This window comes from Amblyraja radiata, chromosome 3 (assembly GCF_010909765.2).
Source record: "Amblyraja radiata isolate CabotCenter1 chromosome 3, sAmbRad1.1.pri, whole genome shotgun sequence".
NCBI classification, from domain to species: Eukaryota; Metazoa; Chordata; class Chondrichthyes; order Rajiformes; family Rajidae; genus Amblyraja; species Amblyraja radiata.
The window spans coordinates 5,664,094-5,679,303 of NC_045958.1; the positions used below are offsets into that span (position 1 = coordinate 5,664,094).

Consider the following 15,210-nt stretch of genomic DNA (forward strand, 5'->3'; position numbering starts at 1 on the left):
AGGACTGACATTCAGATTGGTTGAACACAAATACTAAAAACTGATCAGAACAATTAAAATTAAAGGAAGTATGTTAATGTTCTGAATATATAATTGTTAATATGGGCTAAAATAGTAAGATTAAACAAGAACTTACCAGTTTGAAGTTTGATCTTTATTTTATGAGGAGTAACGTTGAGGGATTACGTGAAGAACCCGCCAGGCCGCATGCGTGTCAATCTTCAAAGCAGCGGTGTGAAATCACAGATAACAGTAAATGAACTGAACATAGTAAGATTAGAGAAATAGGATACCAGTTGAACTTTATGATCGAGGGTGGGCGTGGAGGGCACGTAATCCCTCAACGTTACTCCTCATAAAATAAAGATCAAATTTCAAACTGGTAAATTCTCGTTTAATCTTACTATTTTACTTCGGTGTCACGTGAGTGACTACGTGAAGATTTTAAAGCTCTGTGATTTCATGCCGTGGAAACAAGTCCAGGCATCATACACAGCATAAGTAGGCCAATGATGAGTGAACATTAATATAGCATTCAGACATGACATTGATATAGACATGTTGATGCTATTAATGAACAATAGTGGGAATCGTAACCGCCCTCAACCTGGAGGAAGTATGAACCATACCTAACATAGAGATGGCAAATACCCCCGATCTGGCAATGGGTTTATTCTGAATATTTGTACAGATTAATAGTTTGACCATCCTGCAGCAGCTAGGATGTGGTCCATGAGCCTGCTGCTGAGGTATAGTGGTCGGTAGAGTGGGACTCAATTTCAATGTACACTCCTGTATATGCCAGACCCATTTAACCCTCTGGAGAAGATTTGTAGTGATTCCTTCTAACGAGGTTTTATGTAACTAACAATATTGCTAGTCAGAGTCTATGAGGCTCTTAGGGACCTTGACATACTGGTGTAGATGCGTGTTCACACGCAACCCAAGGTCCATGGGATATGCAACATCTAGTTTGGTCTGTGTCCCTGTCTACTCTGCTTGACTAATCATAAACAAAACATGTTATTATAGTCCACAGATATGATCATTCTATCCAGTGTAGCAATGACTGGACCCGTAGCGATGTACTCAATGCTATGGCATAACCACTAGTACGTGAGTTTGACCAGGACAGGGATGTTGCTGGTGCCTATCGGCGAAGTGACGTAGCACAATGTTAAAAATGCATATCTCTGTGTCCTTAGGCCTAGGAGGTTTTTAGTTGACGATACCCTTCATAATCTAGACGTCAGAGGGTGAGACCGGAAAGAGTGGTTTATATTCTCCGCAGCCAAATGATGAGGAGGTACTTCAGGCACAGTAAATGGAATTTTAACTTGATGTTATAATCCCATAAAACTGAATTTTAATGTTTCAGTCATCCGTGCCGAGTTAAACGTAAAGAAGAATAAACAATACTTCCCATCTCCTATTCGGTTTGTTGCTATTTGGTGCTATCCCTGCAATCTGCAGTGGGCACTCCTAATGCTTATGGTTAGACAACCCAAGCCGCAGGAAACAGTCTCTCAGAGTCTGTAAGTCTATGAATTGATTATATCATGCAGAGGATGGTTTCAACATCACAACTGAACCAGCATCTTTTTTATCCGGAAATAACCATGTGTGGTTTTATGCTCATTCCCCACATCAGCAGGACTCATGGGTATATAACCCAGGCAGGGACTATGAAACCTGGAAGCGGGAATCTTGCTGAATTTTGCAAGACCCGTCTATTGAGGCCAAATGGAGGAAGACATAAAGAACATTCCTCCCTTGTGTAGCGAGAATGCACCCTTTGCCACTAATATGCCTTGTATTTTTTGTAACTGTTGATTGAACCTGGATGCAAGCATCTCAATCGTTAGTGTTCCATCGATCCACAATGTTATTAAATGCTTTGTGATCACACATTCATTCTGTGTTGTCATTGATTTTGCATGATAATACACCAGTGTTAAATGCGGTTAGGTAAAACTATCACCGGATACTTTGATTTGATTGTACCTTTGTGATTAACATATACCACCACCAAAGTGTATCACCTTGGACTTGTGCATGCAGGTTATGCATATCCACATGCCCTTTAATGCACAAAATGCACCTTGTGTCCATTGGCAGTTGATACCATAACTGAACACTTGATAACTCATGCTAATCCCATCTGCCTCTGTAACTAGAGATGATATTAGTAAATTACCCATCTTTGGGCAATAGCATCAGTTTGGAAATGACTGAAGATTTACAGATGAGAGGTTTTTAGAGGAGCAAAGCTGAATACTGTTCGTCCATCATTGTGACTTTGTTAGTTTCAGCTGAGAATAGCAGAGGTCTAATCTTTTGTCTTAGAGCTGATCCCAGACAAATAAATGGTTTGATTATATCCCAATAATCAATAGTTTCAGTTGGTATCAACTTAATTTGAATTTAATTGGACGGGTGAGAACCTCAATTTCTCAAATATAGCAATGTGGCTGATAAGGCTAATTTAGTAAAATACAGTATGTTCAATATCATCCAGATTGGCCAAGCCACTTGTTTGTTAGCTGTGTGCAGTCGAAGCACTGATTGTAGTGATTTAGTAATAATCTGGAAACTGAAGTTGGCCCATTTTGCAACGCCACCGAATGTATCATTGCCTCATCCAGTTAAATTTCAAATATCTTCTGTGAAAGGAAATGATCACATGGAAGTTATTCAGAAATGTCTATACTGCACATGCGGGTTGAGGCTGTTGACATTGATCAGTCCACATCCCATATTGCGAGCCTGCCTTGAAAGGCAAACTCCACCATACCTGTTGTGCAGTGTAAACTAATCTTATGTTATCCCAAACCAGTGTAAATATTCAAACCAGTTTAAGATTACCAACTTGTATCCGTGACGGGAGACGTCATCGATGTGGCTCCATACCTTTATCCGGATGGGAGGACTTATGCAACCCGACCCAGGAGCTGCCTCAACCATGTGTGCTTGATTTTGCTCTTCTGCTCCTGGGAGGTAGAGGAGCTCGAGTACGAGGTTGGCGCATCTTCCAGGAAGGCCGTTCTGGGCTATGGCCTAAAAAAGACCTTTGTTCTGGTTGTACGGCCTTCAAGCTTTCACCAGCTTCAGTGCATCGTGGTTTGCTGGTGGGTGCGTAGGGGTGCTGCCGTCGAGGATGTAAAGTCTTGCGTGATGATGTGGCCTTCCTGAGCCCGATGGCCCTCGTCAGGCTCCTGCTGCTGGTTGTGTTGTTCCTGCACCCCCTGCACACTTGTGGTATCTTCAGCCAAACCCCTGTCTTCAGTCAGCCCAGAAGTGACTCCTAATGCTCCCCTCTGTCGAGGGAGATGCATTATGCAGCCCTTAATAAGGTGCTGCCTTGGGCGTCCATGGTGACTAAACTCCATATACCGGAGCATGTCACATTGGAGCTTCTGCACCATCAACCGCTCCATGCAGGATATGCGATCACAGTTGCTCTCGCCGGGGGTGAGTCTTCACAGCCCGACTCGTCCGAGTCTTCGGCCTATCCGACTTCTGCTTGGCCTTCCCACCAGTCTGTGGTGTCGATTCCGACTGTGCAGGTGCCAGGTCGGAGACTGCTGATCAATAGCGATCCAGGTGCAGTCTACCGCTGCTGACTGCCCGCAATTCCGCGGTCCTCCACAGTCAGTCTGGATGCGGTCCATTCCTGTAACATATTCTCACAAAATAGCATAAAACGACCTTCGAGTAAGGAATTTACCTGCATGTCCTTTTTAAACCTTCTGCTGCAGGGGCAACGCTCCTCCCGAGCCTGGTCTCGTGGTCGTAGTTTGTTACAGCTGGGGTTCCCTCTGTGCTCCTTGTAGAAAGGCTTCCATTGCGGGTATTTCTCCCCTGAGCTTTCTCTCCGCGGTCCCTTATAGCAGGGCCCTCCCCCTGATCTGGGTATCCCCGCAGTAACTGCAGCCGGGATATCCCCGCGGTCCCTATAAAAGGGATAGCCGCGTTACAAAGTCGGGGGGGGGGGGGGGGTAATCCTACTTCGGGGGGGGGGGGGGGTATATGAAGCTGCTGGTTTTATTGCCAGCGGCTCAGTAGCGACTTACCGCCGTCCGCTCCTCGCATCCCCGGTCTACGGAGCGGGTTGTCCAGGTGCCTCCGGCTCCAATATGAAGCCGCTGGCTCCACCGCCAGCGGCTCGAAGGCGAATCCACCGCCGCCCGCTCCCCGTGTTCCACGGTCTCCCGAGCGGGTTCTCCACCAATATGAAGCCGCTGGTTCTACCGCCAGCGGCTCAAAGGTGAATCCACCGCCGCTCCCTATCCGCATTCCGAGCGCCTAGGTCCGTGGGCGGGATACCCCGTGACCGGGGTTCCCTGAAGTTCGAGACTGGGGTCTCCCCTCCGTCCAAACTTTGCCCCGGACTTTTAGCAGGACCTCCAAGTAGGGGTTCCTGCAAGAAGATTTAACCTGAAAAGTTTTTTAAAAAAACTTACCTCAGGTCTGTTGCTGGCAGGTGAATCACGTCCAACCTGCCAGTCGTCACGCAATGCGAAAGACGATATGACACGCATGCGTCCTGGCGGGTTCTTCACGTAGTCACTCATGTGACTCCGAAGTAAAATAAAGTCATAAAATGGAGTATCAGGGCATTTGAAAAACCTGTTTGGTCAATTTCTATGCAAAGCTGAGAGCTGCAAATTGGTGCCAGGAAGTCTAGGTCCTAGATTGAACTATCAGATAAGGTGAGGTCCAGATGTCCTCACAATTGTTAAAATGTACGAGTACTTTGCAGAGAAACCCCAAAGGTGTTGCAACGGCATTAGCATGATAGGCTGGCTGCAGAAGGATTGTAAATACTGTTAATAATGTTGTACGGTGTTTATGTTACTGTTTAAGGATTGTCTGAAGTGTGAAGCCTTGTTTGAATTGTTTATACTCCCCGGGTGAATGTTGCATTACTTGGGTCTGACTTCTTTCAAGAAGCTTCTGTAGAAACATGGTAATGGGACACCACAAACCCCCGGTCCATGTCAACTCTCACCCCATAACCTCCACGAACTCATTTAAGTTTCTAGGCACCTATATCTCCAATAATCTAAAATGGCACATCAATGCAGACCACGTCATCAAGAAAGGTCAACAACGTCTATATTTCCTCAGACAGCTCAAAAAGTTCAGAGTTGATAAACACCTCCTGGTCCGTTTCTATCAATCAATCATTGAAAGCATCATCACCTCCTCAATCACAGTCTGGTACGGTAACACCGATAGTCACTCACTACACAGAATACAACGCATTGTCTCCAAGGCCTCCAGGATCATCAACTCCCCCCTCCCCTCAATCCATTCAAGTTATCTCCAACGTACCTCACAACGGGCAAAAAAGATCATCTCGGACCACTCCCATCCAGCAAATCACCTTTTTCAGTCTCTCCCTTCGGGGAGGCGCCTCAGGTCACTTGCTACTAAAACCACCCGCTTTAAAAACAGTTTCTTCCCCTCAGCAATAAGAACTCTCAATTCCGTCCAATAATCAGACAATAATATGACTTTTGATGTATACAGTGTCTTGTCTATGGTCTTTGTTTGTTCTTTTGCACTATGTATTGTTGGTGAGATTTGTGATTTGTGATGTGGTATGGATGCACTTTATTACAGTGATCTGTGTTATTAGTGGTATGTAACAAAAGCAGTGTACCATCATGTACCGAACCCAAATACCACCAACCCTGGTTGCGTGGCAATTAAAGATTCTATTCTATTCTATTCTATTGTAATTGGGTTGGGGGACTGTCAATAACACTTTAATGTAATCGATAACTGTGATTGGTTTGTAGGGGTACCACACCCATGTAGATCTGCCCCACAGGGTTCGATGACCTATAAAAGGTAACCCCCACGAGGTTCGTTATCGATCTTCTGGAGGAGCGCTTGGGACTGTGCAACCTTTTGGAAGTATCTGCTTGCATGAGGCTGAAGGGCTTGGACAAGCAGAGACAAGGATCGATCACGCAGTGTGGCTAGGTATCGTATAGGGAATTAGTAATTGTTTCATAAAACAAAAGATTTTGTTTTCTGCGAAGGATGCGCAGCATCGTCAAGGACTGCTCTCACCCCAGCCACAGACTGTTTACCCTCCTCCCATCCGGGAGGCGCTACAGGTCTCTTCGTTCCGGACCAGCAGGTTTAGGAACAGCTTGAATCTGATTTAGTGGTCCAGTGCTTGACTCAGTGTTTTACTGAACTAGACTAAGGGGGTTCGCTCTAGGAGCATAATTACATAATGTGGCAAATATTTATTGTTATGTATGGTAAGCGGTGTCATAAAAGTCAGTATTCTTAGAATACTACTCCATGAAAAGATTGCTATACTTTTGTAGTTGTGCATGCAAGTGGGCAAGGAAAGATTTAATCTAAATTCTTCCTTAATAAGTACAGGAGATGAGGGAATCATTCCAAACTAGATGAGATTATAACAGAACAGATAAATTAAATAGCACTGTGCATCAAATCAGATATAAAATGTCCATGGAGAATGTCAAGGGAGGTTTTGCTGATAAACGATTGATATTTTGTTCACCAGCAAACAGGTAAGCGGGCTGTCTACATTAACCCTAAGTAACTAGTAGAAACAGTAATAACACAGATGATCATTCTGGGGATGAAATCTCCTTCACTAGAAGTTTCAGATGGGTGGCATTTAAAAATAAAACAACATTTAAAAAGGAAGAAAGAGAATTTTATAAATAATTTGTTTAAGAAAGAACTGCAGATGCTGGAAAATCGAAGGTACACAAAAATGCTGGAGAAACTCAGCGGGTGCAGCAGCATCTATGGAGCGAAGGAGATAGGCAACGTTTCGGGCCGAAACCCTTCTCCATTGGATAAATGTTCAAATACCTGTTGAAGATCATTTAAAATTTGAGCAAAGGAAATTGTTAAATGATAGCAATATGAACATTATGTTAAAGGAGACAATATAAAATAGAAAATGGATTTGCAAGATCCAGAGTGTGCTACCAACTAAAAGGGGATAGGTAAAGAGAATGTCAAAAGAATTGGCAAAGAAAGCCAGGATCCCAACAAAAGCCACAGACTGCTGACCACTTCACTGGCGCTAATGTTTTATAATAATTTAACATTCACATGTACATTTTACCTCTATTTTCTTTACTGATTGTATGAGTATTATGTATTATGATTCTTCTTTTGTTTGTTATTAATCAGAAATATCTTCTAGTTATACCCCAAACACTGGGCTGTGTTTATCTGACAAACTTCCAAATGTTATGATTGTTTCAAATGTCTTCACCTGTTGTACCGTACAAACATCTGCAAAATTTGATTTGTCTTTTATCCTCTGGACCTCAGAAAGATCAAACCATTTTCTCCTTAACCAATATTGTGTGCAGTAATAAAACTGAAAGAAAGACAACCAGTAAATTGCACAAACATGCTTCTGATTTCTTATGTCATGCACACTGGTATGGTTTGAATGGTGTAAGATGGAAATGGAGGAATTGTTAAAAATCCATTTAGATTCAGCAGCTGCAAATGCCAAAAAAAAAAGGCCCACAACCAACATTTAAAAATAGTCTCCATACCTCCCATTGCAAAGCAACCAACGAGCAAACGAGTAGTGGGGTGTAATCTTCTGTATGATGCTGGCCATTACCATAGTAACCACCAATTGAACGCCTATCACACCCTGGAATGGAAAAGTATCAAGGTGAACAATAGCTTTTTTATAAATTGTACAACTAAAATGTATTTAAAAATTAACAGCAGCAGCCAAAGTATTTCTACATGTCCGTGCATTGATATCTGTCTTGACAAGCAACAGGTTACTCACTTTGTAAAGCATCCCAACGATGCAGATTGGACCCAAAGCTGTTGTGCTACAATCAGACTAGCTCAGAGCATTAAAACAGACACTGATACAGAGCTAATCCATGGAAAATATTCTGCTTGGAATCACGGGATGGCAGTTCAGGTCATCGGCCTGAAATATTAACTTTTCCAAACTACTAATACTTCCAGTTATACTGTAGAAAGCCTGGTTAGGTTTTTGTCACGTTAATCCTTGTGATTGAGGCAGTGCAGCGTAGGTTCACGAGATTGATCCCTGGGATGGCAGGACTGTCATATGAGGAAAGATTGAAAAGACTAGGCTTGTATTCACTGGAGTTTAGAAGGATGAGGGGTGATCTTATAGAAACATATTAAATCATAAAAGGACTGGATAAGCTAGATGCAGGAAAAATGTTCCCAATGTTGGGCGAGTCCAGAACCAGGGGCCACAATCTTAGAATAAAGGAGAGGTCATTTAAGACTGAGGTGAGAAAAATCTTTTTCACCCAGAGAGTTGTGAATTTATGGAATTCCCTGCCACAGAGGGCAGCGGAGGCCAAGTCATTGGATGGATTTAAGAGATAAAGCTCTAGGGGCTAGTGGAGTCAAGGGATATGGGGAGAAGGCAGGCACGGGTTATTGATAGGGGACGATCAGCCATGATCACAATGAATGGCGGTGCTGACTCGCAGGGCCGAATGGCCTCCTCCTGCACCTATTTTCTATGCTTCTATGTTATTATGTTAAAAACAAATATATAGATGTCAGAACATAACAATGAAGACTAGCATTCAAACACAAGTGTGAAGCAGAGATTAATCTAAAAATATTGTCAGAACTTCTGGGTCAAATTTATATATAATTATTTAATTAGAGGCAGAGTCACACAGCATGGAAACAACCCCTTCGGCACAACTCTTCCATGCTGATCAAGATATTCCATCCAAGCTTGTCCTATTTTGCTGTGATTCGCCCATATCCCTCTAAACCTTTCCTATCCACATACCTGTCCAAGCATCTTTTAAATGTTGCTATTGTTCCGTCCTCACCCACTTCCTTTGGCAGCTCATTCCATATACCAGCCACAGGTGGGCTAAATCACAATGGGCCAGAATATAGAAAAGAGATAGAGAACCCAGTGACAAGATGTCAGGACAATAGCCTCTCCCTCAATGTCAGCAATATGAAGGAGCTAGCTATTGACATCAAGCAGCGTGGTGGTCTACATGCCCCAATCAGCATCAATTGTGCCAAAGTGAAATGGTTGAGAGTTTCGAGTTCCTTGAAGTTAATATTGCCCACGATCTGTCGTCGCCAGCCAAGAAGGCATACCAACACCCTCTGTATGAAAAGGTTGCCCATCTAGTTTCCATACCTTTCCCCTCTCACCTTAAACATATGCCCTCTAGTTCTTGATTTTGATACACTGGGAAAATGACTATGTGCATGCACCCTATCTATTCCCCCTCATGATCCTATACACCTCTACAAGATCACCCTTCAACCTCAACCTTGTATGCCCCTGTCCCCCTTAGGAAACCTGAAGGGAAACCTCTGGAGACTTTGCGCCCCACCCAAGGTTTCCATGTGGATCCCGGAGGTTGCAGGTGGTTGCCGGAGGTTGCAGGTAGGGAGACTGACAAAAACCTCTGGGAACCTCCGGGAACCGCACGGAAACCTTGGGTGGGGCGCAAAGTCTCCAGAGGTTTCTGTTCAGGTTTCCTAAGTGGGACAGGGGCATTACATAACAACTCCATTGCTGTACTCAATTCTCTGACTGATGATGGCCAGCATGAAAAAATCCTTCTTCACCACCCTCTCCACTTTCAGGGAACTATTCCTCTGCTCTACCTACCCTATTTAATAGAAGATTGCAAGAGCTCACTAGGAGATTTTAAAGTTACCCTGATTATGAGTGTTCAACATAGCTAAAGGTTTACATACAATTATAATTCTTACATTTTTATTTGGGATATATAGAGAGAAAAACAGAATAGCGATGAAAACTGTCCACCCAGATCAAGTAGATGTCATTTTATTTACCATCATTGTGAATTACATAATTCTAATCCCTTTTCTTCGAATCCTTTTGTATTCATACATTATCTAATCTAATCCTGTATGTTTCCACACTAACTGTGAGGATTGAACCAAGGTCTCTGGCTCTGAGACAGCGACTCAACCAACTATGCCGCTGTGCTACCATTACCACTCCCCAGTAAAACTGGCAACAATCACATCACCTCACCATTATAAAAGCTACTTCCTGAGAAGATTACGGAGATTCGGCATGTCAGAGGATTCTCCTGAACTTCTACAGGTGTACAGTAGAGATCATACTGACTGGTTGCATCGTGGCCTGGTTCGGTTACTTGAATGTCCAGGAACGGAAAAGACTGCAAAAAAGTTGTGACCACTGCCCAGTCCATCACCAGCTTTGACCTCCCCACCATCGAAGGGATCTATCGAAGTTGCTGCCTCAAAAAGGCAACCAACATCATCAAAGACCCACACCATCCTGGTCACACTCATTTCACCATTGCCATCAGGAAGAAGGTACAGGAGCTTGAAAACTGTAACGTCCAGGTTCAGGAACAGCTTCTTCCCTACAGCCATCAGGCTATTAAACACAACAACAAATAAGCTCTGAACTGCAACAGACTATCATTATTATTGCACTATATTTATTGAGAATGAATGTGTGCATGTGTATACACACACTGAACTTTTTTTCTTCTCCCGTTATGTACTATGTTTACATATTCTGTTGTGCCAGCGCAATAACCTGGCCCTCAACACCAGCAAAACCAAGGAACTGATTGTGGACTTTGGAAGGAGTAGGAGGGGGACCCACAGCCCCGTTTATATCAACGGGTCGATGGTTGAAAGGGTCAAGAGCTTCAAATTCCAGGGCGTGCACATCTCTGAAGATTTTTCCTGGTCCAAGAACACTAATGCAATTATCAAGAAAGCTCATCAGCGCCTCTACTTCCTGAGAAGATTACGGAGAGTCAGTTTATCAAGGAGGACTCTCTCTAACTTCTACAAGTGCACAGTAGAGAGCATGCTGACCGGTTGCATCGTGGCTTGGTTCGGCAATTTGAGCGCCCTGGAGAGGAAAATACTACAAAAAGTAGTAAACACTGCCCAGTCCATCATCGGCTCTGACCTTCCTTCCATCGAGGGGATTTATCGCAGTCGCTGCCTCAAAAAGGCTGGCAGTATCATCAAAGATCCACACCATCCTGGCCACACACTCATCTCCCTGCTACCTTCAGGTAGAACGTACAGGAGCCTGAAGACTGCAACAACCAGGTTCAGGAATAGCTACTTCCCCACAGCCATCAGGCTATTAAACCTGGCTCAGACTAAACTCTGATTATTAATTACCCATTATCTGTTATTTGCACTATATCAGTTTATTTATTCATGTGTGTATATATTTATATTATGGTATATGGACACACTGATCTGTTTTGTAGTAAATGCCTACTATGTTCTGTTGTGCTGAAGCAAAGCACTAATTTAATTGTCCTATCAGGGACACATGACAATAAACTCACTGGAACTTAAACTTGAACTTGCTGCAGCAAGCAAGAATTTAATTGTCCTATCTGGGACATGACAATAAAACACTTTTGACTCTTGAAGTCATAGGAGCAGAAGTAGTCCATTTGGTCCATCGAGCCTACTTTGCCATTCAATCATGGCTGACCTATCTTTCTCTCTCAACCTGCCTGCTCTCCCCCATAACCATTGACACCCTTATTAATCAAGTACCTGTCAATCGCCGCTTTAAAAAATACCAAATTCTTAGGCCTCCACAGCTGTTTGTGGCAATGAATTCCACAAGTACACCATCCTCTGGCTTGAAAATCCTCCTCATCCCCTTTCTAAAGGTATGTAATGTTATTCTTATTATATCATTATAGATATCTTGGTTGGCATGGACGTTGGACTAAAAGGGCCTGCTTCCATGCTGTATACCTCTATGGCTATAAAAGCAAGAGTTACAGGACTCGTCTTTTCACCAAGCCCTTCCCATGACCAATGCTCTGAACACTCTTGCCAGGTAAAACAACAATTGACTGGTAGCGCTTTCAAGTCTTGTTTGACCTTGGCCTTCTTCACACTCCACATTGAGGACACTGAATGGAGATGGGGCGATTGCTTTGCTGAACATCATTCATCGATTTGCAATCTTTTGGTCTTATGCCATTTTAATTCTCTACCCAAATTCATAAGATCATCAGTGATAAGAGCAGAATTAGGCTATTCGGCCCATCAAGGCTACTCCGCCATTCAATCATGGCTGATTTATCTATCCCTTCTAACCCCATTCTCCTGCCTTCTCCCCATAACCTCTGACACCCATACCCATCAAGAATCTATCTATCTCTGCCTTAAATATATCCATTGACTTAACCTTCACAGCCTTCTGTAGCAAAGAATTCCAGAGATTCACCACCCTCTGACTAAATAAATTTATCCTCATCTCCTTCCTAAAAGAACATCCTTTAATTCTGAGGCTATGACCTCTAGTCCTAGACTCTCCCCTAGTGGAAACATCCTCTCCACATCCACTCTATCCAAGCCTTTCATTATTCTGTACATTTCAATGAAGTTCCCCTTATTCTTCTAAACTCCAGCGAGTACAATCCCAGTGCCATCAAACGTTAATCATAGGTTAACCTACTAATCCCTGGGATCATTCTTGTAAACCTCCTCTGGACCCTCTCCAGAGCCAGCACATCCCTCCTCAGATATGGTGCCCAGAATTGCTCACAATATTCCAAATGAGGCCTGACCTGTGTCTTATAGAGCCTCAGCATTCCATCCCTGTTTTTGTACACAAGCACTCTCAAAATAAATGCTAGGATTGCGTTTGTTTTCTTTATTACCAATTCGACTGGCAGATTAACTTTTTGGGAATCCTGCACCACCAATTTCTGATTCTCTCCCCTTTTAAAAAATAATCTATGCCTAAGGTGCAGGAGTAGGCCATCGGCCCTTCGAGCCAGCACCGACCGCCATTCAATATGATCATGGCTGATCATCTAAAATCAGTACCCCGTTCCTGCTTCCCCCACCCCCCCATATCCCTTAATTCCTTTAGCCCTAGGAATCAAGAGCTAGATCCCTTAATTCCTTTAGCCCTAGGAATCAAGAGCTAGATCCCTTAATTCCTTTAGCCCTAGGAATCAAGAGCTAGAGCATTACTTCATGCCACATAAGTATCCCAGCCACCACTTTCATGGATTCTCTTCACTCTTTTCTCCCCTCTCACTTGCCTCTGTAGTTCCTATGAACATTACCAGTGTCTATTTAATTAAAATTTCAGAAATATTTTACTGATTAAACATTGATATCCAAAGAAAACTATTTGAGAAGTATTTTTAAGACAGGGGCATACAATGAAGCAAAATATTCAAGAAAGATTGAATTTTGGCAAGAGATCAAGAACACCTGATAGAAAATAGCATGCATGACACTGAATGACCCTCACCGTAAACGAAAGGCAACCCTTTCACAAACAATTCGCTACATCGCACACTCTAAATCGACTTACAATTTCCTGACAAAGTTTACTATATTTTTGAAGCGTAAAGATGGCTTATTTCTGACATTGAGGGTGCGCGTCCTCGCATTTCCCCGACCATTTCTCGCCCCCCTGCTGTTGCCTAACTTCCTGAAGGTAACCTCTGCTTTCGTTTTTGGCTCTCACACTGAGAGGTCACTGTCACCTTCTTTCACCGATGAAGTCTCGACCTGAAAGGTCACCTATTCCTTTTTCTCCAGAGCTCCTGCCCGCTGAGTGACTCCAGCGGCATTCTGTGTCTGTCTGTCTGTCTTCGGTTCACTTTGTTAATGTGTTGTGAGGGAGAGGGACCCCTCTCGTCTGAAGAAGGGTCTCGACCGGAATCGTCACCCATCCCTTCTCTCCGGGGATGCTGCCTGTCCCGCTGAGTTATTCCAGAATTTTGTTTGTGTGTCTATCTTCAGTATAAACCAGCATCTGTAGTTCATTCCTCCTAAGGTCGTAAGGGATAGGAGTAGAATTAGGCCAATCGGCCCAACCAGTCTACTCCGCCATTCAATCATGGCTGATCTATCTCTCCCTCCATTCTCAACACCATTCTCCTGCCATTATCCCCCTCCAATAACCTCTGACACCCGCACTAGTCGCAGAGTTGTGAATTTATGGAATTCCCTGCCACAGAGGGCAGGTGGAGGCCAAGTCACTGGATGGATTTAAGAGAGAGTTAGATAGAGCTCTCGGGGCTAGTGGAGCCAAGGGATATGAGGAGAAGGCAGGCACGGGTTATTGATAGGGGACAATCAGCCATGATCATGATGAATGGCGGTGCTGGCTCGAAGGGCCGAATGATGGCCTCCTCCTGCACCTATTGTCTATTTAGATTAGATCCTTTATTTGTCATTCAGACCTTTCGGTCAGAACGAAATGTCGTTGCCTGCAGCCATACATATAATAAACACCAAAACACACAATAAACACAAATTAACATCCACCACAGTGAGTTCACCAGGCACCTCATCACTGTGATGGAGGCAAAAGTCTTGAGGTTACTGTCTCTTCCCTCTTCATTCTCCCTGTTTCTATGTAGTCAAGGTGTGCTTCATACACCCCTCTGTCTTCCCGCAGCCCGGGATCCACAACCACGTCGACTGCGGCCAGGACTAGATCAGATCAGACCAGACTAGACTAGACTCACCATATTGCCGGGTGTCTCCGCTCGGGGAAGGTGGGTGCAGGGACCATGGACACGTCTCGCCGTTCCGGGTCAGGCCGTGTGTGTCCTCTGTGGTGTGGAGCCTGGCCAGGCGGTGTGGGGCCGGGCTGTGTCGTGTGTCCGCTGTGGGCTGTGCTGTGGGGCCGGGCTGGGCTGTGTCGTGCTGCTGTGGAGCCGGGCTGGGTCAGGCCGTGTGTGTCCGCTGTGGGACGGGCTGGGCTGCAGTGGGGCCGGGACCGGCTTGAATCAACACACCGGCGCCGTGTCTGTGTCCGCTGTGTCGTGCTGCTGTGGTGCCGGGACCGGCTGTGCTGCTGTGGAGCTGGGCTGGGACACGCCGTGTGTCCGCTGTGGGCTGGGTCGCGCTGCTGTGGGGCCGGGCTGTGCTGGGCTGGGCTGGGACAGGCCGTGTGTCCGCTGTGGGCCGGGCTGATGTGGGGCCGGGCTGGGCTGGGACACGCCGTGTGTCCGCTGTGGGCTGGGCTGTGCTGCTGTGGGGCCGGGACCGGCTGGAATCAACACACCGGCTCCATGTCCGTCTGTCTCCGCTGCAGCTGGAGGTCACCAAGGACCCACGCCAGCCGGCATGCCCCCGCCTCCGCCTGCACAACCCGAGCAATACCAAAGATACACCCGC

The 15,210-nt window shown here is 44.8% G+C and overlaps 1 protein-coding gene across 1 annotated transcript in view; it reads right to left on the bottom strand.

Annotated features, from left to right (window-relative positions):
* The window catches only part of tmem161b (transmembrane protein 161B), a 54,637-nt gene extending 39,856 nt beyond the window's left edge, over positions 1-14,781 (bottom strand). Inside the window, exons 1-2 of the mRNA XM_033017247.1 lie at positions 14,556-14,781; positions 7,575-7,678 (exon numbers count right to left, since the gene is read on the bottom strand). Coding sequence (XP_032873138.1) covers positions 7,575-7,678; positions 14,556-14,558 — 107 coding nt within the window. The 5' untranslated portion in view covers positions 14,559-14,781. The remainder of the gene's footprint in view (positions 1-7,574; positions 7,679-14,555) is intronic.
* Between the last annotated feature and the right edge of the window lie 429 nt (positions 14,782-15,210).